We start from the raw sequence: 22,696 nt of genomic DNA, 5'->3' as shown, positions 1-22,696 counted from the left end.
TTCCACAAAGGGTTCCAGTGAATGACTGCAGTTCCGTTTTCTCTGTTTGCCAGCTGCCTCTGTCCAGTTCAGGCCTGGTCCTTTACTCTCTGTCTCCACTATGAAGAGTCCCTTTCAGATCAGGCCTGATGTTAGCATGGCTGCTCCTCCCACAGACAAGCCGACCGACACAGTGTGGACGTTGCACCTGCTCTCCCAGGGTTTGTCTTGTGTGTGGGTGATGGAGTGGCTGCTGTGTTTTCTGTTCAGCACCACATCCTAGCGCCTAGGCCTGAGGGTGTCCCCTAGTAGGTGCTCCATCCACACATGTTGACTGACTCACTGACAGTGGAGGCTGTGTATGTCTTTCTGGAGAGCTAGAGGATCACACAAACGTGTTTTCAAATGTTTATGCATCTTTGTGCATAGTACTTTTGCCCTGTTATAGACCTCAGCCTATTTGGGTCTATACTTAAGACTCTGTATGTGTGTGTACGTGTGTGCATGTGTGTGTTCATGTCTATGCGTTCATGTGTGGACAACTATACATATATGTGTTTGTGAAGGTCAGAGGTCAACATCATATGTCTGCCTCAATCACTATCCACATTACTATTTTTTTCCTTTTATCAAAAATAGTTTTTTCTCACATAATGTATCCTGATTACAATTTCCCCTCTCTCTACTCTTCCCAGTTGCTCTCCACTTCTTCCCCCATCCAGATCCATTCCAAAACAAACAGGTTTCTAAGGGATAATAATAAAACATAACAAAATAAAATGTAAGCTAAAACAAAAACTATCATGTCAGAGTTGGACAAGACAAACAGAAGGAAAAGAGCCCAAGAGAAAGCACAAGAATCAGAGACCCACTCGTTCTCACACACAGGAATCCTATAAATACACTAAACTGGAGGCTTGTCCCACACATTCGGTTTCCAGTCAAGACTTCAGTTAGAAGGTAGTGAGAAGAGCAAGCAGGACCTGAGACGGTGTTTGTTTTTCCACAGCTGCGGGTCTTCAAGCTGGCCAAATCCTGGCCCACCCTGAACACACTCATCAAGATCATTGGGAATTCTGTGGGGGCCCTGGGCAACCTGACCTTCATCCTGGCCATCATTGTCTTCATCTTTGCCCTGGTTGGAAAGCAGCTTCTCGGGGAGGACTATGGGTGTGGCAAGGACGGCATCGCTCTGTGGAATGACGAGCAGCTCCGCTGGCACATGTGTGACTTCTTCCATTCCTTCCTCGTCATCTTCCGGATCCTCTGCGGAGAGTGGATTGAGAACATGTGGGTCTGCATGCAAGTCAGCGAGAAATCCATCTGCCTCGTCCTCTTCTTGACTGTGATGGTGCTGGGCAACCTAGTGGTGAGTAGTGAGCCCACAGAGGTCGAATTACAGGCTGGGGGAACACGCCCGTCAGGAAGTGTTTGCTGTATGATCATGAAGACCTAAGTTCAATCCCCAGAAACCACCCTAAAAAGAAAAGAAACAAAAAAACAAACAGGCATGATGGCACGCTCTTGTCACCCCAGTGTTGGGGAGGCAGAGACAGATAGATCCCTGGCACTTGCTGTCCAGCCAGCCTCCCCCTTTTAGTGAGTTCCAAGCAAGTGAGAGACCCTGTCCCAAAAACAAGGTGGATTCCTCTGAGGAATGACAGCAGGGCTTGCCCTCAGGCACCCACAGGCACATCCTCACATATATAGACATGCATACACTGTTGGATAGTTGGAGTGCCTCCAAACTTGTCGAAGTCACGTGGGACACATACTAAGACATGTGCTTCAGGGGGGCAGCCTGGCTTGCCAGGAACAAGCCTGTAGACAGAGCAGGAAAATCCCCCTCCAGCATTTTCTAGCTCAGTGACTCAGGACGAAAGAGTGACTTTCTCAAGCCCTAATTTGCTTTAAACCAAGAAAGCAGTGTTTACTCATGGGTGTACGGGCAGAATTAAATTACAGGGGTGACATATGCAGATTTCCTGGTGCCGTGTCTAGGAACTCAATGGATGGTGGCTATTGTAGAAGAAAAATTTCTCCCCTGGTCTGAGGTGCTCAAATGATTCTTCAAGAGAGTGAAGTGCTCTCCCCTTGGGTCTAGAGGGAGAGATAAGCTGGATGGTTCCCAGGGGATCACATTATTACAGTCTGTGCCCAGTTTGGGGGACATCCCTCTGGAGAACCAATTAGTCCTAGTACCCCTTCTCTACCCCAGCTAAGCTCCTCAGCCCATCTCCACCCCCTCTACCTATGAGTGCCTGTGTAGCCATGGGCTCTGTGGGGATAGGAGAGGGGAGGTTGTGACCTAAGTGTGCCTTTCTTATGCAAAAGGAACAGTGGACTCTAGAAGTTAATCCATCTGTGTCTGTCTTAAAGACATGAGAAAGCTCAGCTGAGAGGGTAAACACGTATTTCACTAGTCTGTTTCCCGTCCTGGTCCCTGGGGACACAAATGCCTTCTGCTAGTCCTTGGTGACAGACCACTTGAGCTCACCATCCTCTGAAGGTCCCTTTGTCAGCATGACCCCCCACTGTGGTGAGGTATCTAAGCCTTGTCCTCATGAGGCAGGGTACCCAAGACCTCCCCAAACTCTCCTCAGGGTGCCCAGGGTATACACTCTGCCGAGATATGAGTCTTCCAGGTGAGCAGGGGCAGCCCAGGCCACAGGAGGCCTGAGTGATCAAGACTGCCAGTGAGGCACTGGAGAGACTCTGTGGTGGGAATCACCTAGGATTCACCTCTGGGTGTGCCTGTGCAGGCGTTTCCAGAGCGGTTTGACTGAGGAAGGAAGGGCCACCTGAGTGTGGGTGACACCATCTCACATGCTAGCATCCTGCCCTGAATAAAAAGACGAGCATCTGCCCCTCTCTATTTCCCAACTGCTGATGCAAAGTGATGGATATGTCTTCCCTTCCACACCTTCTCTTAGGTGCTCAACCTTTTCATCGCCTTGCTGCTGAACTCCTTCAGTGCTGACAATCTCACGGCCCCTGAGGATGATGGGGAGGTGAACAACTTGCAGGTAGCACTGGCCAGGATTCAGGCATTTGGCCAGCGGGCCAGTCAGGCCATTTCCAGTTACTTCGGCAGCCACTGCCGGCTCCGCTGGCCGAAGGTGGAGCCCCAGCTTGGGGTGAAACCCTCCCTCACCAGCTCCAAAGCCGAGAACCACGTTGCTGTTGATGCCGTGAGCACCGCGGTGGGGAACTCGGCAAAACCAGCTCTCGGTGGCCCCAAGGAGGACCACAGGGACTTCATCACCGATGCTAATGTGTGGGTCTCTGTGCCCATTGCCGAGGGAGAATCTGATCTCGACGAGCTTGAGGAAGACATTGAGCAGAATTCTCAGAGCTCTTGGCAGGAAGAGAGCCCCAAAGGACAGGTAAGAGTTCTCTTCAGTGGACGGACAGCTGCAGGAAGTTGGGGGAGGCTTTGGCAGAGAGTGACTCTAGGTAGAAGAGAATTTTTTTTTTTTTTTTTGGTTTTTCGAGACAGGGTTTCTCTGTGTAGCTTTGCGCCTTTCCTAGATCTTGTTCTGTAGACCAGGCTGGCCTCGAATTCACAGAGATCCGTCTGCCTCTGCCTCCCGAGTGCTGGGATTAAAGGCTGCGCCACCACCGCCCGGCTAGGTAGAAGACAAATTTTGATATCGAGGCTGTTAGTTACTTTTCTCATCACTGGGACAGCATACCTGATAAAGGGAATTTAAAGGGGGAAGAACTCATTTTGGCTCACAGCCTGGTGAGGACGATATAGTCACATTGGGTCACAGTTAGGGAACAGAGGTGAATACTGGTGCTCAGTTCACTTTCTCCTCCTTGTTCAGTACAGGACCCCAGTGTGCAGGGGCACTGCCCACATTCAGGGTAGGTCTTCCCTCCTCAAAGACACACCTAGAGGTATGTTGCCATAGTGATTCTAAATCCAGCCAAGTGGGCGATGAAGATTAACCATCAGAGAGGTTTTCCAACAAGGTGACAGAGTTGTGAGCCCCTGGCAAGCCAGGCTTGGGCAACCCAGCCAAACAGAAACTGAAACCATGCCCAGCACTCCAAAGGAGGCACCACTTCACCTCAGCAAGGCCTAGGAGAAAAGGTCAGCATCCCCAGGGAGACAAATGGGAGCAGGGGCAGCAGCTGAGCCCAGACCACTCCAAGGCCTTTGCCATCACATGTCTTTCACATGTTGCCCCTGCTCCAGTAGCTCAGGCTCTTATATGAGCTGCTAAGGGTATGCTCCAGAACCAGGGTGTCGTCAGGAAGCAGGCTCATCTATCTCCTCCTGCATCAGGGAAAGACCTCCCCATCCTGGCACCTTTACAGAGTTTTTCCAGACAAGAGAAGTCAGGAGTAAATGTCATTCCCTTCAGAACCAAAGAGTTCAAGGAACCCTGAAGCCTTCGGATAATGCATATTTCTCAAAACCTGGCACAGGTTCCTAGCGCCTTAAGCTGATACAGCAGCCCTCATTAACCTCAGTGACTCAGGGCATCCATTGTGTTCAACGAGGGGTACAGGGGTCCCTGAGCATCCCTAGGGACACGTGGGCTGCTGGCCAGGCTCTCCCATCACCCTCCCACAGCTGCCGTCTACGCTCCAGCAGCTGCCGCTATCAACCATCATTTTCTAGATTCCTTTGTCTGAGTGACAGCTGGGGCCAGAGTGTCACCTCCCAGGAGTAAGGGACACAAACTCTTTCATGGTTGTCTGTCGCTCAGGCGCATGTTCAGTTAGTTTGGGGTCCTTGGGGTAAGAGTGTTCAGATGACCTTAGTTCATGACCAGCTTGACTTCTGGCAAAGTACTGATGGCCATGGTTATCATCTGTGGAACCAAATCTCCTGCAATGTGCTTTAAAAGCATTAATATATTTAGTGACCAAAAGAACAAAATGAAGTGAATCTCACCTTCTTGATTTTGCAGATGGAACAAAAAAAAAAGGATCAGAAAAATTAAATAGATTTCCTAAGGTCATATAGCTGCAAATGGAGTCAGGCATTATATACAGACCTATAGCCTCCAGGCTTACTTCACACACATAGATATATGCATGTAAAGTGCATGTATGAGGACCTTAGTTAGCTCTGGAGGCCTGTCAGCTGCAAAAGCCCTTCAGATTTGGAAACGATCAAGTAAAATTGACTCTGTTACCCATATGGACCCTCTCTTGCCAGCAGCAGGAACAGCTGCCGCAAGTCCAAAGGTGTGAAGACCACCAAGTACCTAATAGCCCAGGCTCTGGGATGTCCTCGGAGGACCTGGCTTCATACCTGGGTGAGGGATGGAAAAGTGAGGCCACCCCTCAGGTCCCTGCCGAGGTAGGTGTGCATGCTTCCTAGCAAGGTTCGACAGCTGGACGGATACTATAAAGAGCGGTGTACTCTTGGAGGATGGGGGCTGGAGAACACAGCACCCTGGCCACAGGACCTCCTTTTAAGCCTCTGCCAACCCCTGGTTAATCACACGTTTAATTAATCACACGTCAATGCTACGCTGTTGAACTTCACCCCCAGCTACTTGTAAGGATGGGATGAAAGAGTGTGTGGCTCCCCAGGCTGTGGGACCTAGGGCCAGCTCCTGCTCCGCAAGCCTGCGTCTTCATCTATAGAACTCATGGCAGCACCTATTTGGTAAGGTTATTTGGAAGCTTAAATGAGATGCCGCTCGTCAAATGTTCAGTTCCTGTCTGAAATGGAGTAAGTGCCCAGAAAATGACAGCCGAGAAAAAAGGGAACAAAAGGCAGGGAACAAAGAGAGTCGGGTAATCTCTCAGAGACAACAGAGTCGGAGGTGTTTCCTGGGCGAGAGAGTCTTCCTGGGGATGCTCCCCTCTCTCTTTTGTCCACATCATTCTCTCTAGCCAAAAACAGCCTGGGGTGGAGGGAGGCTGTCTACAGGTGCACACTGAACTGACAGCCTCACAGAAACCAAGCAGGGAGAGCACTCAGCTGTGGGATGCTGGAGGAGGCAAAAATAAACCGTGGTGTCACTTACAAACCCTGGGGGAAAGTCTAGTGGAAAGAGATGCCTATTAAGATTCAGAGTCTGGGGCAAGAAGATGGTTCCGTCGGTAAAGCACTTGATGATGAGCATGCAGAGAACCTGGCTTTGTAGTCCCAGCACCCATGTAAAAAGCTGGGCATGCTAGTACACCCCTATAATTCCAGCACTGTGGAGGGGGAGGGGAAAACGAGAGGATCCCTGGTGCTTGATGGCCCTCCAATCTAACCAAGTTGGTGAGCTCCACGCTCAGTGGGAGAGCCTGTCTCAGAGAGAGAGACAGAGACAGAGACAGACACAGACAGACAGAGAGACAGAGAGCAACTGAGGAAGACATGTAACTTTAGCCTCAGGTTTCACCCTCACATGCATGTGAGTGCACACACCCCTACACACACGGTCTCACACACACACACACACACACACGTACACACACATGCACGCACACACACACACACACACACACACACGGTCTCACACACACACACGGTCACACACACACACACACACGGTCACACACACACACATACACACGCACACACACACACACGGTCACACGCACGCACGCACACACACACACACACGGTCACACACACACACACACACACACACACACACAAGCACCAGCTCTTTAGTGTTCTCACTGCCACTATAAGAAAACTCCAGACTTTAACTTGACACCTCGCCCCCAAGTGCAGCTGTGTGACAGCCACTGGACGGGGCTAAGATAAGGCGAACACAATTCACCCCCACACACTTATCGAGCTCTTCAGTGTGAGGAATGTCAGCCACTGGCTTTGAGCCCAGGCGAGGCTGACCGCGGCAGACTAAGATAAGAGAGTGGACTGTGATGGGCTTTGGGGGCCCTCAACACAAGCCGTGTAGTCCCTGGTGGCTGAGGCTTGTCACATGCTGCGTGTGGGCATCATGTCCCTTCTAAGTTGTTCTATGGACCCCCTGGCTGGCTCTCCCTACTCTGCGCTTTCGGCACATAACTTCTGAGTGTAGGTTTTAATTCTGTTTTTGTTTTCTTGGCCATAACCCTGGCCAGGCAGGGAGGGGCCTGTCAGTGACAGATGGGGACCCACCCCACCATTTGGCTCTCCATTAGCCGAGTGATCAGGTTCACTAACGTGAGAGCCGCTCTGCCTCCTAATTGAATTCGTCTGGAGACATTACAGGCCAGTGCCACTGGGAGGACAACAGGGCCCCACAACACAGCTCCCCGATTAAATATTCAAGTGCATTGAAAGCTGAGCATCTTTATGGGTGTAATTACAGTGTCTCGGGCCATTGCCAGCTCTCCATCAGGGCCCGGCTAAGCCACAGGGCTCCACAGGGAGCATCCATGTCCTGGCCTTAGCTGCTGAGTCCCAAACACATGAGGGTGCCAAGGCAGTAGACAGCAGAGCCTGGGCCCTGAGGAGCCTAACCTTGCCATGTACAGATGCCCCAGGTTCTTCAAAGAGCCATGTTCACTGCCCTGAACCTCTGCCCTCAGGGAGTGGATGACACAAGCTCTTCTGAGGGCAGCACAGTGGACTGCCCAGATCCAGAGGAGATCCTGAGGAAGATCCCCGAGCTGGCGGATGACCTGGAAGAACCAGATGACTGCTTCACAGAAGGTACCAGGGGCATGGACCTCCTCATGCTCACGTTAATCAGGGTCAGAATCCCACCCAGCCCCCACCGAAGCACCTCTGTGTGAAGAACCATGGCCTGGCATCCATGAGAACCAACAAGCAGGCTCACTTCAGGCTTGAGATACCTGAGCCAGACACAAGTACTGCTTATGCCCCGAGAACAGGCTCACTGCACCATCCACCCTCCTCACCCTCTGGAATGCCTTGCAAAGGTTATAAGCCAACCCTCTTGAGTTTGAAAGGGAAAAGGCACCTGCCACAATGGTTTCACTGTGAACTGGTTGGAAACGTAAAGGACCACAGGAGGGCCACGGGTGTCTGCTCCATGGCATCTTTGGTGTCGTTCTGAAAAGTGGAGCCTGACTGATTCACTTTCCCCTCCGCATTTACAAAAGAGAGGCACATTACAGTCTCCATAAACACTTGTGTGATGGATGAATAAACAAATGCCTCCTGATATGAAGGTAGTTGTGGTCTTGGTAACTTTAAATAAGTAGGAATTATGGGGAGCAACATTTTGTTGAGTTTCCGCTTCCATTTGAACTTGGCTAAGCTGGACCCAGGCCCTACCCCAGCCACATGGCTCCCCAGTTCCAGAGTGGGTGAGGCTGTGGCCTCCCAGGTACCCAACAGTGCATAAGTGGGTTTCCCAGCAGGCTGGAACAACGGTCATCCCACTGGATTACCCCTCATTATCTATTCTAGTTCACCTTCTGTGCTGTGATGAAACACTGTGACTGAAAGCACCTGAGGGGAGCAAGGAATTTATTTGGCTTCCAAGTCACAGTCACTTTGAGAAGAAGTCAAGGTGGGGGACTCAAGCAAGAGCTTGAAGCATGCTGTTGGTGCTTGTCCACAGGTTCATACTTAGATAGCTTTCTTACAGAGTCCAGGACCACCTGCCTAGGGAGTGGTGCTGCCCACAGTGGGCTGAGTTCTCCCACATCAGTTAGCAGTCATGACAATACCCCACAGATATGCCCATAGGGCAATTTATGTGTCAAATTGACAACTAAAGCTAACCAGGACACTGTCCACCACCTCTCCCTCTAGGCTGCACTCGCCACTGTCCCTGCTGCAAAGTGAATACCAGTAAGTTTCCGTGGGCCACAGCCTGGCAGCTGCGTAAAACCTGCTACCGCATCGTGGAGCACAGCTGGTTTGAGAGTTTCATCATCTTCATGATCCTGCTCAGCAGCGGAGCGCTGGTAAGGGAAAGTGGGGTCCCTGACTCAATGGCCTCCGGCTGGGCTGGGCTTCCGTCTAAAGGCCTTGGAGCTTTCTCAGTGTGCTGCCCCCAAGACTTGAGCTGAAAGTCCCCAGGCTACAGATGGGAGGAAAACTTTCACCCAGTGTACCTCATGGGAGGTGCTCAGCACGCCCCTCACATGGCACTCTAAACCTAGATACAAGCTTTTCAAGCAATGAGTGTGTGCTTCCCACTTTATAGACGGAAAACTAAGACTCAAATGGTTAGAGGACTCTCTTGATGTAACCAATTAGGCAGTACCAAAACCCAACTTTACCCATAATGGCTCCCCAGACCCTTAGCTTTCTACCCCCTGACCTTCCAAACACTGGCTTTTTCTGAAGATCGAGTCCATTCTCCCTTTCTTAACAAACCACATGCCTGCTACTTCTTCAGGCCTCACAGTCTGTTCAAGCATCATTTTCTCAAGTCATCTGGAGAGCATGTGGAAACACAGGTCCAGTTTAAAGGCTTGATGACAGAATCTGAGGACTTGCACTTCCAACAAGCCACAGGTTGAGGCTGACACTGGCAGCCTAGAGCCAAACTGAACAGCAATGTCCTAGGAAATAGAAACTTGGGGAGTTCTGAAATACTCCAGAGGCTGCTGGCTGAATGCTGGACCCTGAAGAACAGGGAGAGAAGGTTCTCTTCCCATGGACTTAGGCCCACTGTAGTACTGAGTGCCCATCCTACAAGCAAAGTGAACATGGACGTTGGAAGGGACTCACTGTCCCCATTTAGCTGTGCTTCATACATAAGAATGTGGTGTCAAGACTCAGCTGGGGTCCAAGCTAATTTGTTTAGGAGCTGGGACTAGAGCCCCACTGTCCTGTTTAGGAGCTCTACCCATGTCTGTTTGTCTTGCTTGTCCTGTGTCATTTGCTCTCTAAAAACAAAACTGTCTACTGAATATCTGGGAAGTGACTAAATGCCAGACTGGCCAGGGGAGCCAGAATTGTTCAGTGTGTGGCCTCAGCCTCAAGGAAGAAACAGGGCTCGGGGAGGTGGGAGGAGAGTGGATGGAATGACCAAACCTGTTGACTGGATGCCTTCCTCAGCCCTCACAGCTCCTCTCTTCCCGTTAGCCTCCCCACAGGTCCCCTTCTTTGTTCTCTGCCCCCCGCTGCTGCTCCCCCTTCTCTCCACAGTCTAGTGCCAGCCTCCCCCATTCCCAAGGGGACCCCAAATCCTGAAACAGCTGTTCTGCCCAGCCCCACCCCCAGAAGCTCCCCTTCACTCCCCATTTCCTTTCCTATGGGACCAAATAGACATGCACCAAATTTAGTCTTCTTTATGCTTTTGCTCTGAGTGCTTAAAAAAATAACATGGATTTTCATCTGACAAAGTAAAATGAAAAAAAAAACTTGAAAATTATAGAAAAAGATAAAGGAAAAAAAATCAGCCATTTTCCTGTCACTCAAAGAGAAACTCACTTTGAAAATACTTTGGTGTAGCTCTTCCCAGCTTTCTTATACATGGAATATAGAAATATAAAATAAATGTATGTGTGCATTCTATGGTTTCTCAAGAAATTTCCTCAGAAAATATGCTCATACAAACTCATGTAACAGCCACAACATGCTTCATTATAGGAATGTTGCCATCATTTATTCAGTCATTACCTATATTCACACCTCACACAGATCACACATCTTCAGCACTGCCTTGAAGAAGTTGAATACTTGTTGGAAATTTTGAATGACAATCAGAGATATTGAATGATTGTCAGAAATACTGAGTGATTTCAGAGATATGGAAAAATCATTGGAGACATTGAATGATGTCAGAGTTATCAAATGATGGTTGGAGATTTTGAATGACTGTTACAGATGTTGAATGACGATCAGAGATATCTGATGATTGTCAAGAATATTGAATACTAGACAGAGATGTTGAATGATGGTCGAAGATGTTGAGTGGAGGCTGGAGACGCTGCTTGCTGGAGATTTCTGAATGCCCGCCTGGCTTAGGTTTGGTCCGAGAGGTTGAACCAATGTCTTTTGATCCAGCAGTTTATTGAGGTGTACTTACGGATGAAACAGGACAGCAGGGTGGTAGGAGAAGCAGCTGAGAGGTCATGTCCGGCCTCAGCTGATCCCACAGGAGCCCTGACCACTCAGGGCACCACAGAGTTGTCCCACGTGGAGGCAAACCAGATCTTATAAACCCAAGCATCAATGTCAATGGCTAGGACCATCCTGGAGGTGGGGGTCTAACCTATGAAGCACGTCACAAAGCAGACTCAATTTGATCCAAGCCATAAAGCCACCCCTGGCAGCTGGGGGGTTGAAGCCTCATGGAAAATCATGTGGACACTGATAGCACCCCGTATCTTTAGCACATTTTTAAAGGTAGATTGACTAGCTACTTTACAACCCCAGTCATTCCTGGGAGTGAATCCCCAACTGACACACCAACACTGGGGTCCATCTCTGTTCTTTTTCATCTTTATCTTTGATAAAAGGAAAAGTTGGCACCTCTTTTAAATTTTTATTTCCTTGATTACCTGTGAGATAGAACACTCATTTTCAGAAGTTTCTTGGCGAATCTTTCTTGTGGACTGCCTGTGGACATCCCTCTATGCTTTTATTTTTAAAAATAAGTCACTGCAAATATCCCTTTGGTTCACTTCCAAAATCCAATCTGAGGTTTCTTTTCTCACTTGTATCCAACAGCCCTGTGAAGTATCTGTGTGTCCCTGGGGGCTGCAATGTCTTGGTTTATATCCCACAGTGCATCCTCCGCTGTCCTGCTTGGATCCTCAGAGTAAAGAAAGAAAACTTGGCCATGGCAGCTACTAAGGCTATTCTCTGGAGGTGGTGGGCAGGGCTGGCTGGTCCTTGCAGTGGGTCAGGACCCCAGTGCTATGGGCATTCTCCTCCCTTCCCTGCAGGCCTTTGAGGATAACTACCTGGAACAAAAGCCCCGAGTGAAGTCTATGCTGGAGTACACCGACAGAGTGTTCACCTTCATCTTCGTGTTTGAGATGTTGCTCAAATGGGTGGCCTATGGCTTCAAAAAATATTTCACCAATGCCTGGTGCTGGCTGGACTTCCTCATTGTGAACGTGAGTGGCTCTTGTGAGCACCGTGGGGGTGGTGCTGGGATCTCACCGTGAACGGGAGCTGCAGCTAGTACAGATGTGGCTCTGACAGTTGTCTCTCGGGGACTGCTTTGAGCACTGAGAAGTCAGGATAACTTTGCATGTCAAAGAGTGGTAAGCCTGGGAAATTCAAAATTTGGACTTAGTTGTGACCCTCCAGTGAAGCTGCAGGCCTCCAGATTCTGTCGGGTAAAACTACTCCAGCCCTCTGCCTTCATATCCAAAGCAAGTCGGCACAGGCACAAGCTTCCTTGTTCTTTCACCCATTGCCAGGGCTCTGGACCTCAGGGCGCCGTGGTCTTCAAACAGAGCCTGCCTGCCTGTTGCTTCATGGTCTCCAGCCCTGGCTGTGCATGTAACATACCCATGGAGCTTTTAAAAACATGCTGGGCAAGCAGGGCACGGGGAGGGTCTGGTCTTTCTGGTCTTGGGCGAGCTCCTGGCAACAGTATTTGTAGGTGTTTCCAGTCATTTCCAAGGTGTAACTGTGGTTGTGAACTGTGCTGAGGACACTGGCTCTCTGTGACACCAAAGGCAAGAGAAGGTCCTGCTGGAGCTCATGGGTAGGGACTCTGCATCAGTGGGTCGGCATGCGCCCCCCACACATTCTGCTATCACTCACACATCTTAACCACTCCACTGCTCTGCCCCCTTTTAGGCTATCTCCTTGACTTTTCAATGTGGCAACCTGTGTTACTTGCTCACTGCTGTCTAGCTGAGGATTTCTATGAGCAAAGTGAGCCATGGGTTGTCTCTGTCTCCCTCCTCCAGCAGCCACCGGCACCAGGGTCTTGCACATCAATCAGACATGTCAGAAAACATGTCTATGTCTGGTATGTGCCTCCTGAAGCTGACTGGGGTCCAGTACAAAACATTCTGTCTAGCATAAGTTGGCAATACCTCCACCACAGGCCTGCATGTAACTCCCTTCTCTCCTGATGCCAGTGGTATCAGGTCACTGTGCTACAGGGACTCTCTGAGAGGCCTGAAATCTGAGTCACAGGTGACAATTCTGTGCATGTGAAATAATTATTCACAAATAAGAAGAAAATGATTTTTTCTGTCTTGCATCCTGTCAAGAGCTCTGCTTGTGTAGACTTCATTGTTTTCCAATGCTGATCACCTTAAGAAGTCTCTTCTTAAGCTGGGCATGGTGATGCACCCCTTTAATCCCAGCACTCAAGAGGCAAAGGCAGATGGATCTCTATGGGTTCGAGGACAGCCTGGTCTACAGAGTGAGTCCCAGGGCAGCCAAGGCTATGTAAAGAGACACTGTCTCAAAAAGAATAAGAAGAAAAGGTAGTGGTAGTACTAGAAGTAGAAGGGAGAAGAAGAAAAAGGAGGAGGAGGAGGAGGAAGAGGAGGAGGAGGAGGAGGAGGAGGAGGAGGAGGAGGAGGAGGAGGAGGAGAAAAAACAGCAGCCTCTTTTTCATTGTGACTGTCTGTCCTTCCTTCCACACTCCCGCTTCCCATCTCTTCCACTATTAACCCTTCTTCCTTCTTTCCTTTCTTCTTCCAAGAGCCCATCCATCTTCACTTCTCTCATCTGCCCTTCTCCTTCTAGCTATCCCTTTCCATTCATCTTTTTCTCTTCCCTTTATCCTTGCCTTCCTCTGTCCATTCGCCAATTGGTGTTTAACCCTTATATCTCTTTGGATGCTCCTTCTAACTAAATAGCCAGTCACTTAACCTTCTGTTCACCCACTTACTCATCATCTATCCAAGCATACATCTACTCATTCGTCCTTTTATCCTATGGTCTACAATCTTTCCATACTTCCTTTTCCAATCTCTGATGGTCAGTTTTAAATGTCCACCAAGGATCACCTGGGAAGAGAGAGTTATCTAGATCCAGTTGGCCCGTAGGCACGTCTGTGGGAGATTGCCTTGGTTGTTAAATGGGTTTGGAAGACCCACCCTGAAGGTACACTGCACCCTTTCATGGGCTGGCCCCTGTACTGTACAGCAGTGAAGACAGATGGGCAGAAGCAGTGAGAAATCAGGCAGCGATCCCTTCATTGGTCTCTGCTCTGGCTGTGGGTGTGATGTTAATCGCTGCTTGAGTTCTGCCTTGAATTTCCCACCGATGGCTGTAACTTGGAACATAAGCCAATTAGACCCTTCTTCCACCTAGCTGCTTTGTGTTGGGTTGTCTTTTCACCCATTTCAACATGACTCTTTGTTTTCTTTCTTTCTTTCTTTCTTTCTTTCTTTCTTTCTTTCTCTCTTTCTTTCTTTCTTTTTTCAAGACAAGGTTTCCCTGTGTAGCTTGAGAGCCTGTCCTGGAACTCGCTCTGTAGACCAGGCTGGCCTTGAACTCACAGAGATCCGCCTGGCTCTGCCTCCCAAGTGCTGGGATTAAGGATGTGCGCTACCACTACCCAGCAATTCTTTCTTTTCTTGCATCTATGAAATATTTATTTAAATCATGTAAATGCAAAATTGCTATGTGGAGTGTCCAGGAAACACAAAAGCAATAAATAGACAGTCAGGCATAGTGTTATATGCCCGGAATCCCAGGAGAGGATGGCAGAGGAAGACTGGGAGTTTGGGGCTAGCCTGGGCTATAGAGTAAGACCTGTCCCCAAAAAAAGGAAAGGGGATGGAATGGATGGGAAGAGGAGAGAGAAATGAAGGGAAGGAGGGTAGGAAGAGAGGAGAGGAGTGGAGAGGAAGAGTAAAGAGCGTAAAGGAGGAGAGGGGAGGAGAAGGAAAGAAGGGAGGAGGGAGATGGAGGAAAGGGAAAGAAAGATCTGTTGTTCAAATTTCTAATGTCTTATAATAAAAATCCCAGAGCCAGGTATCAGGGTGAAAGCTGAAAGATCAGAGAAGCAGAACAGCCAGCCACTAGTTCTTACTTCTGCGAAAACATCAGCCTAAAGAGAGTGAGTTCCTGTTTCCTCACACCTTATATACCTTTCTCTACCCAGACGTCACTTCCTGGGATTAAAGGCGTGTGTGCTTCCCAGCACTGGGATTAAAGGTGTGTGCCACCACTGCCTGGCTCTGTTTCCAGTGTGGCCTTGAACTCAGAAACCCACATGGATCTCTGCCTCCCGAGTGATAGGATTAAAGGTGTGTGCCACCACTGTCTGACCTCTGTGTCTAATCTAGTGGCTGGCTCTGTCCTCTGATCCTCAGGCAAGCTTTATTAGGGTATACAATACATCACCACAGAGATCTACTCCAGGAGTTTACACTTCAATCTTCCAACAGGCAAGACAGACACAGACAAGTAAATGTATTAAAAGGGTGGGGTTGATGAACCCTGCTGAGGACAGTTACCATTGAGGAGACACAGAAACATGAGCATTCTTCCACTTGATGAGTGGAGTGGCTTGGAAAGCTTCCGGTAGGAGGTAGCATTAAATGTGGAGCATAGAAGTGAGAGCAGAGAGGTGCCAGAGGAAGGCCAATCCTGCCTGAAAGCATAACCTCGGCCACGGGTAGACATGGAGAACCATTGATCTGAGCAGAATCTGTGGGTGGGATGTGGCTAGAAAGGCAGGCTGTGGTCACATGACCCAGGCTGAGGGCAGGACCTTACCCGAGATGCTAAAGTCCCAATGAAGAGTGGAAGTGTAGGGAACCAGGGTCATAACCAGGATTATGATAGAGTGTGGAGGAGAGAGGTAAGCTGACCAGTAAGCTGGGGACCTGGCGGCCTGAGCAATACAGGAGGTGGACTTTGCCAGGGCTGTCTGCTCCATATGCAAAGTTGGAACACGAAACAGCCTTCCCTGAAGGATGTGCAAAAGATTGACGTGAAACTGGCCCTGAACCTTGCTGTCCACAGCCAGGCAGACAGCTGGGTGCCTGACGGTGTCTGGAGCCTTGTGTTAATGCAAGAAGGAAGTCTTTTCTATTCTGTTTGTTGTGGTAGCTGTTGGCCTGGTAGAATAGGCCACCCATTCAGAGAATGGGTATCATTTCAGACACAAGGACCTACGTGTCAATCTCTTGTTTTCTAGAGTCCTGGTACAGTGGCAGAGTAAGTAATTTAAGCCTTAATTCAGCACCATGCAGGATGTTGTGTGTCTGGGTCACAGCCCTATCAAGCTAAGCTTGTCACCAGAATGTCTCCCCCTAGTACCTTGAAAGTTCCTGCAAGGGGTGACTGATTTTTCATGACAGCCTGTGACCTTTGCTGTCCTTGAAATACCACCTAAAGAGAACTGGCAGACTAACAGGGACTCACTGCTCAGTTGAACCTCAGATGTCTACTGAAGCTAGATCTCAGACAACTGTCCACCTGTGAGAACTAGCTGACTTGTGGTCTGAATCCACCTTTCCATTTGACTCCTACGTTTTACAAAGGGCAAAAGTGTCGTAACCCAGCAGGTCTTGAAAAGCCAGAGACCAAGAGGGACCTAAACATATACATACAAGCAGGATTTATTCCAACCCAATTTTCTAAGCAAATACAATCAAGACTAATTTTAAATCCCTCAGAATAAGCATATTAGTTACTTTTCTGTTGCTGTAGCTGTATTAAAATTCCATGTCCAAAAGCAATTTTGAGAAGAAAGGGTTTATTTTGGCTTATGGTTCCAGAGGGATAGACTTCATCATCTCAGGGAAATGTGACATCAGGCAGGGAAAGCCCAGCAATAGGAACAGGAAGCTGGATGATCACATCTTCACCCTCACACAAGAAGAGGGGGGCGAGGAGAAGGAGGAGGAGGAGGAGGAGGAGAAGGAGGAGGAAGGCAGACAAGACTACAAACCTTCAAAGTCAGCCCCCAGTGATCCCAGTGATGCATTTCCTCCAGCAAGGCTCCACCTCTTAAAGGGTCCGTAACCTCCTCAAACAGTACCACCAGCTAGGGAGCAAGCATCCAAATACATGAGCCTGTGGGAGACATTTCTCATTTAAACCACCACAATGGGATTTAATCATAGGTCCAATGAAGGGATATCAGCTCCCCAAATCTCTGGAAGTCAATCAAAATATCAAGGCTCTTGGGGCCCAGCTTGGAGGGAAAAACAAGTTTGGCCACATATATCTGGGGATAGTAATGGGTGAGAACATATTTTCTTGCTGTGGTGGTTTGAAAGACAATGGCCCCCATAGGGAATGACACTATTAGGAGGTGTGGCTTTGTTGGAATAGGTATGGCCTTGTTGGAGGAAGTGTGTCACTGTGGGGATGGGCTTTGAGGTTTCCTTTGCTCAAGCTACACCCAATGACACAGTTCACTTCCTGTTGCCTGTGGATCAAGATGTAGAACTATCAGCTCCTTCTCCAGCACCATGTCTGGCCGCATGCTGCCATGTCCTGCTGTGATGATCATGGACTAAACCTCTGAAACTGTAAGCCAGCCCCAGTTAAATGTTTTCCTTTGTAAGAGTTACTGTGGACATAGTGTCTCTTCACAGCAATGGAAACCCTCCCTAGCTAAGACACATGTCCAGAAGTCTGTGTGAGTAATGAACAGGTTTTGAGCCCATCACAGAAGATGGGGCGGAAAGAGTGTAAGATCCAGAGGAGGGGGTGGAGTGTTGCGAAATGCTGTCTTTGGGGTGTGGGGACATTGTACTCCTGAACTCACAGCGGCTGTCACCTGAACAGGACTGAGCCCATCAATATCCTGTCGTGATGGAGGAGGGGCTCACGAGGCCCCGCCCATCCCTGAGGCTCTATAGATCACTAGTGATTGCTAAAGGAAGGAGAGACATTTTCTTAGTGGTGTAGCCACTAGTTAGCTGCCCGTGCTCCTGTAGGCAATCCACTGAAGCTCCGTGTGAGACAAACACATACACACACACACACACACACACACAGCATGAAAATAAAAATAATTGGAAGAGAAGGGGATCAGTGGAGGATGAGGGAGATAATACAGAATCATGGAAGGTGAATGTGATTAAAATATACTCTATATACTTGTGAAAACATAATTAAATCCATAATTGCGTGTAATTAGTATATGCTAATAAGCCTTTTAATTCAGTAAAAGCAAAGGACTTTCTAGAATTTCCCCTGGACTAAATAGACAGAGCAGAGACTGGGAGGTGGGGCATAGAGGTGCTTTCTCTTTCCACCAGCCGACGTTCTAGAACTCCAGGATAATGCATTGCTTTCTGCCTGTACCAGATCTCCCTGACAAGCCTCATAGCAAAGATCCTCAACTATTCAGACGTGGCATCCCTCAAAGCCCTTCGGACTCTCCGTGCCCTCCGGCCACTGCGGGCTCTGTCTCGATTCGAAGGCATGAGGGTAAGACCCATTTCAGAACTTCTCTGACCCGCAGCGTTTGGCACACCTTCCCCAACTTCCCACCCCTGTGCCCTCCATACCCTGACACAAAATGACAGGCCCCACTTCCAGATATCAGCTCTGTGTCGTCCCTTCCTGGTCAGACCTTGGTGACACTGTACAGTCTAACTGCCTTGTCTCCCTCAAGTCAGACTGTAAGAACCTCCTTTCTCAAATGCTACCACCCCCAGGCTCAGACCTCACTCCCTGGGACGTGGTCCTGGCTATTCCCTGCCTCCTGGACTTACTCTGAACACTCACAGAGCACCCACTGTCCCATTTCCTATGACAAGTGAGCCTTGTCCCTGACACTTGTGTACATGTAGAGATAACCTCGGCTCAGCACCTGAGCCAGCATCCATCCAAAAGCATCTCCTGGACAATCTTTATGTCCTGTGGCTTTTCTGTGCCACTCACCGCTTTCCTTCTTTATTACTATCAGCCTCCTCCCTGTCCTACCTCCATCACCGGCTCAAAGCAGTCACCATAGCTTCCCAAATAACAATGAAGTTTTTAGATCAGTTTGTGGGCTGGAGAGTTAGCTCAGTCAGTACAGTGCTTGCCTCGCAAGCATGAGGATCTGAGTTCAAACCCCAGAACCCATGTGAAAAGAATAATTTTAAAAGGCATGGAAGTGCACGCTTATAATCTCAGCTGGGGAGGAGAGCCAAGTGGTCCTGGGGCTCACTGGCAGCCAGACTACCCCTTCCAGGTGAGTTCAAGGTTAATGAAAGACTCTACTTCAGAATGGCTGGGTAGAATTCCTAAGGATGATGCTGAAGGATGTCTTCCAGCCTCTGTCCAGCAGGCACATGTGTGGCAGAGAATAAAGAGAAGTGGCATTTTAGGGAATTTCAGGTCCTTTTCCATTTCCCACCAGGTAGTGGTGGATGCGCTGGTGGGCGCCATCCCTTCCATCATGAACGTCCTCCTCGTCTGCCTCATCTTCTGGCTCATCTTCAGCATCATGGGCGTGAACCTCTTTGCAGGGAAATTTTCGAGGTGCATTGACACCAGCAATAATCCATTTTCTGTTGTGAATTCGACCATTGTGAATAACAAGTCTGAGTGTCAAAATCAAAACCACACTGGCCATTTCTTCTGGGTCAACGTGAAAGTCAACTTTGACAATGTTGCTATGGGTTACCTCGCACTTCTTCAGGTGGTGAGTCAACGCTGAGATCCATCATTTCTATTCCTTTGGCTGCTTAGCAAATGAAGCTTCCAGATTCTTCCAGACGATGCTACATAGAGACATTACAGGAGGCAGCATTAAATGTAAGCGGAAGCCGTTCTCTATTTCCACGGACACCACTAGACTAGAGGTCCTTACTGATGAGTGTGAGCACACAGGGCTGACTCTAGCTAAGTCTGCCTAAGATAACAGAATAAAAAGATGAGCCATCCATGGGGCAGGATGCACAGAACAGGCATGTATATATGGTTCCATCTATCACTTCTCATTATTTCCTATATGATAACAAATTTTAGCTAGTTAAGTTTGTTGTGATGGTGGATAATATTGGTGGTAACAATGAAATGTGTTCACACTATTCAATTGTACCTCACTTGTCTACATCCACATTTTCATTCAGTCCTGTGTTTATTGAAGTGTGGTTACAATTCCTTATATGTCTGTGGCATCTATTTGCCTAAGAGTTTCTATATTCCACCCTCTGTTCATGCTCATTCAGGGAACAAATAATCTCTGTAGCAGTGGTCTGCCAGGTACTGTGCTTAACCCATGGAAGCAACAGTCAGAACTGGGTGCAGGACCTGGGGCTTCATGAGGAAAATGGACAAATACGTTATTCAAACAGCCCATCAAATGCTGTAACAGACTGAAGGGAGCCAAGTTTCTTTCATGCCTGAGATATGCTACAAAGCATACCCACTTTTAAGACCTCAAGGATTCTAAGACTGGGCTAGGGAGATGGTTCAGTGAGAAAGGGCACTTGCTATGCAAGCCTGAAGACCTGAGTTCAGATCCTCATTACCCATGAACAATTCTGGGTATACATAACCACACTCAGCTATAACCCCAGGCTGAGCATGTCAACCAGACAATCCCGCTGAAGATAAAGCCTGAGCTCCAGGCTCAACGACAATCATGTCTTAGTGGGAAAGGGCAGAGAACAATGGAGGACATTAGACACCTCCTCTGTCTTCTGCACACACATGCATTTACACACTCACACACACACACACACACACACACACACAAGAATGCTAAAACTGGAAACAGGAAGTGTGGTCTCACTCCCACTTTCAGATGTGTATCTATTCTTTATTTTGATATTGAAAATAGATTATTTATTTATTTATTTATTTATTCATTTATTTATTTATTTTACATCCCAACCACATTTTTCCCTCCCTCCTCTCCTAGTCCCTTCCCCACCTCCCCTCCCCACAACAATTCACTCCTCCTCCATTTCTGTTCAGAAAAGGGAGCCTGGAGAGACGGCTCAGGAGTTAAGTGCACTGGCTGCTCTTCCAGAGGTCCTGAGTTCAATTCCCAGCAACCACATGGTGGCTCACAGAAAAGGGCAGGCCTCCCATGGACATCAGCAAAACATGGCATATCAAGTTGCCATAAGACTAAGCACTTCCTGGTACTACAGCTGGGCAAGATGACCCAGTATGAGGAATAGGGTCCCAAAAGCCAGTAAAAGAGTCTGAGACAGTCCTTGTTCCCACTGTTAGGAGTCCCACAGGAGGACCAAGCTACACAACTGTAACATATATGCAGAGGGCCTAGGTCAGTCCCATGCAGGCTCCCTGGTTGTCGGTTCAGTCTCTGTGAGCTCCTATGAGCCAGGTTAGTTGATTCTGTGTGTTTTCTTGTGACCCCTCTGGTTCTTACAATCCTTTCTCCCTCTCTTCAGTGGGATTCCCCGAGCTGGGCCCAATGTTTGGCTGTGGGTCTCTGCATCTGTTTCCATCAGTTACTGGATGCAGCCTCTCTGATGACAGTTGGGCTTGGCACCAATCTATGAGTACAGCAGAATATCATTAGGAATCATTATGCTGACATTTTTTTCTCCAGTCATGTTTGGTTCTATCCAGGTCTCTGGGCCATCCAGCCTCTGGGTCCTGGCCCTCCAGGCAATGTCAGGGTGGACTCACTCTTGTGGCATGGGTCTCAGGCTGGACCAATCATTGGTTGGCCACTCCCACAATCTCTGTGTCTTCCTTACCCCACCACATTCCATAGGTAGGACAGACTGTAGGTCAAAGGTTATGTAGTTGGGTTGGTGTTCCACTCCCTCCACTGGAGGGCTTACCTGGTCACAGGAGATGGCCAGTTCAGACTACATATCCCCTGTTGCTTGGAGTCTTAGCTGGGTCATCCTTGTAGGTTCCTGGGAGTTTCCCTTGTACCAGGTTTCTACCTCACCTGAAATGGCCCCCTTTCCAGTCATCTTTTTAGTACTCTCCCCCCACCCCACTCCCACATGTTCCCTCATGTTCCCATCCCCACCTGCCCCAATCCACCCATGAAGTCTCTATTTCCTCTTCCCAGGGAGATCCAAGTGCTCCCTTCCCCTTGGGCCTCCTCGTTACTTAGCTTCTCTGGGGCTGTGGATTATAGCATGGTTATCATTTACTTTATACCTAATATCCACTTATAAGTGAGTGCATACCATGTCTATCTTTCTGGGTCTTGGTTACCTCACATTGTGGTGAGTCTTTCTCTGTCCCACCAGCCAGCTCCCAAATAATGACACGGAGACTTATTACTTATGAACATTTGGCCTTAGCTTAGGCTTGTTCCTAACTAGTCTTATAACTTATATTAACCCATTTCTATTAGTCTGTGTGCTGACACATGACTTGTGGCTGTTACCTCTCCTCCTTCATGTCTTGCTGGTTCTGCATCTCCTGACATCTTTCTCATGTACCTCGATTTCCTCCTCTTACTTCCTCTCTCTACCCAGAAGTTCTGCCTATACCTCCTGCCTAGATATTGGCCATTCAGCTCTTTATTAAACCAATCACAGCAACACATCTTCACACAGTGTACAAATATCCCACATCACTCAGGATGATTTTTTTCTAGTTCTATCCACTGGCCTGTGAATTTCACGATGTCATTGTTTTTAACAGCTGAGTAATACTCCATTATGTAAATATACAACATTTTCTTTATCCATTTTTCAACAGAGGGACGGCTAAGTTGTTTCCAGGTTAGAAACTCAAAGCAATTCCACTAAAATCAGGAACAAGACAAGGCTACCACTCTCTCCATATCTATGCAATATAGTACTTGAAGTTCTAGCTGCAGTAATGAGACAACTGAAGGAGATCAAGGGGATACAAATTGGAAAGGAAGAAGTCAAAGTGTCATTATTCACAGATGATATGATAGTATGCATAAGTGACCCCAAAATTCTACCAGAGAACTCTTACAACTGATAAACACCTTTAGTCAAGTGGCTGAATACAAAAAAATCA

At 48.4% G+C, this 22,696-nt stretch overlaps 1 protein-coding gene across 5 annotated transcripts in view; it reads left to right on the top strand.

Moving 5' to 3' along the window:
* Positions 1-22,696, top strand: part of Scn10a (sodium voltage-gated channel alpha subunit 10) — a 95,851-nt gene that overhangs the window by 61,379 nt on the left and 11,776 nt on the right. For 3 of the 5 annotated variants that reach the window (XM_059267178.1, XM_059267175.1, XM_059267173.1), the window contains 8 exons: positions 989-1,348; positions 2,913-3,365; positions 5,159-5,299; positions 7,483-7,606; positions 8,678-8,832; positions 11,770-11,943; positions 18,077-18,199; positions 19,119-19,403. In XM_059267178.1, coding sequence (XP_059123161.1) covers positions 989-1,348; positions 2,913-3,365; positions 5,159-5,299; positions 7,483-7,606; positions 8,678-8,832; positions 11,770-11,943; positions 18,077-18,199; positions 19,119-19,403 — 1,815 coding nt within the window. The remainder of the gene's footprint in view (positions 1-988; positions 1,349-2,912; positions 3,366-5,158; positions 5,300-7,482; positions 7,607-8,677; positions 8,833-11,769; positions 11,944-18,076; positions 18,200-19,118; positions 19,404-22,696) is intronic. The other 2 variants (XM_059267177.1, XM_059267176.1) reach the window with 1 other exon arrangement.

The sequence above is a fragment of the Peromyscus eremicus genome, chromosome 7 (assembly GCF_949786415.1).
Source record: "Peromyscus eremicus chromosome 7, PerEre_H2_v1, whole genome shotgun sequence".
Classification (NCBI taxonomy): Eukaryota; Metazoa; Chordata; class Mammalia; order Rodentia; family Cricetidae; genus Peromyscus; species Peromyscus eremicus.
This window is presented reverse-complemented; position numbering and strand designations above follow the sequence as displayed.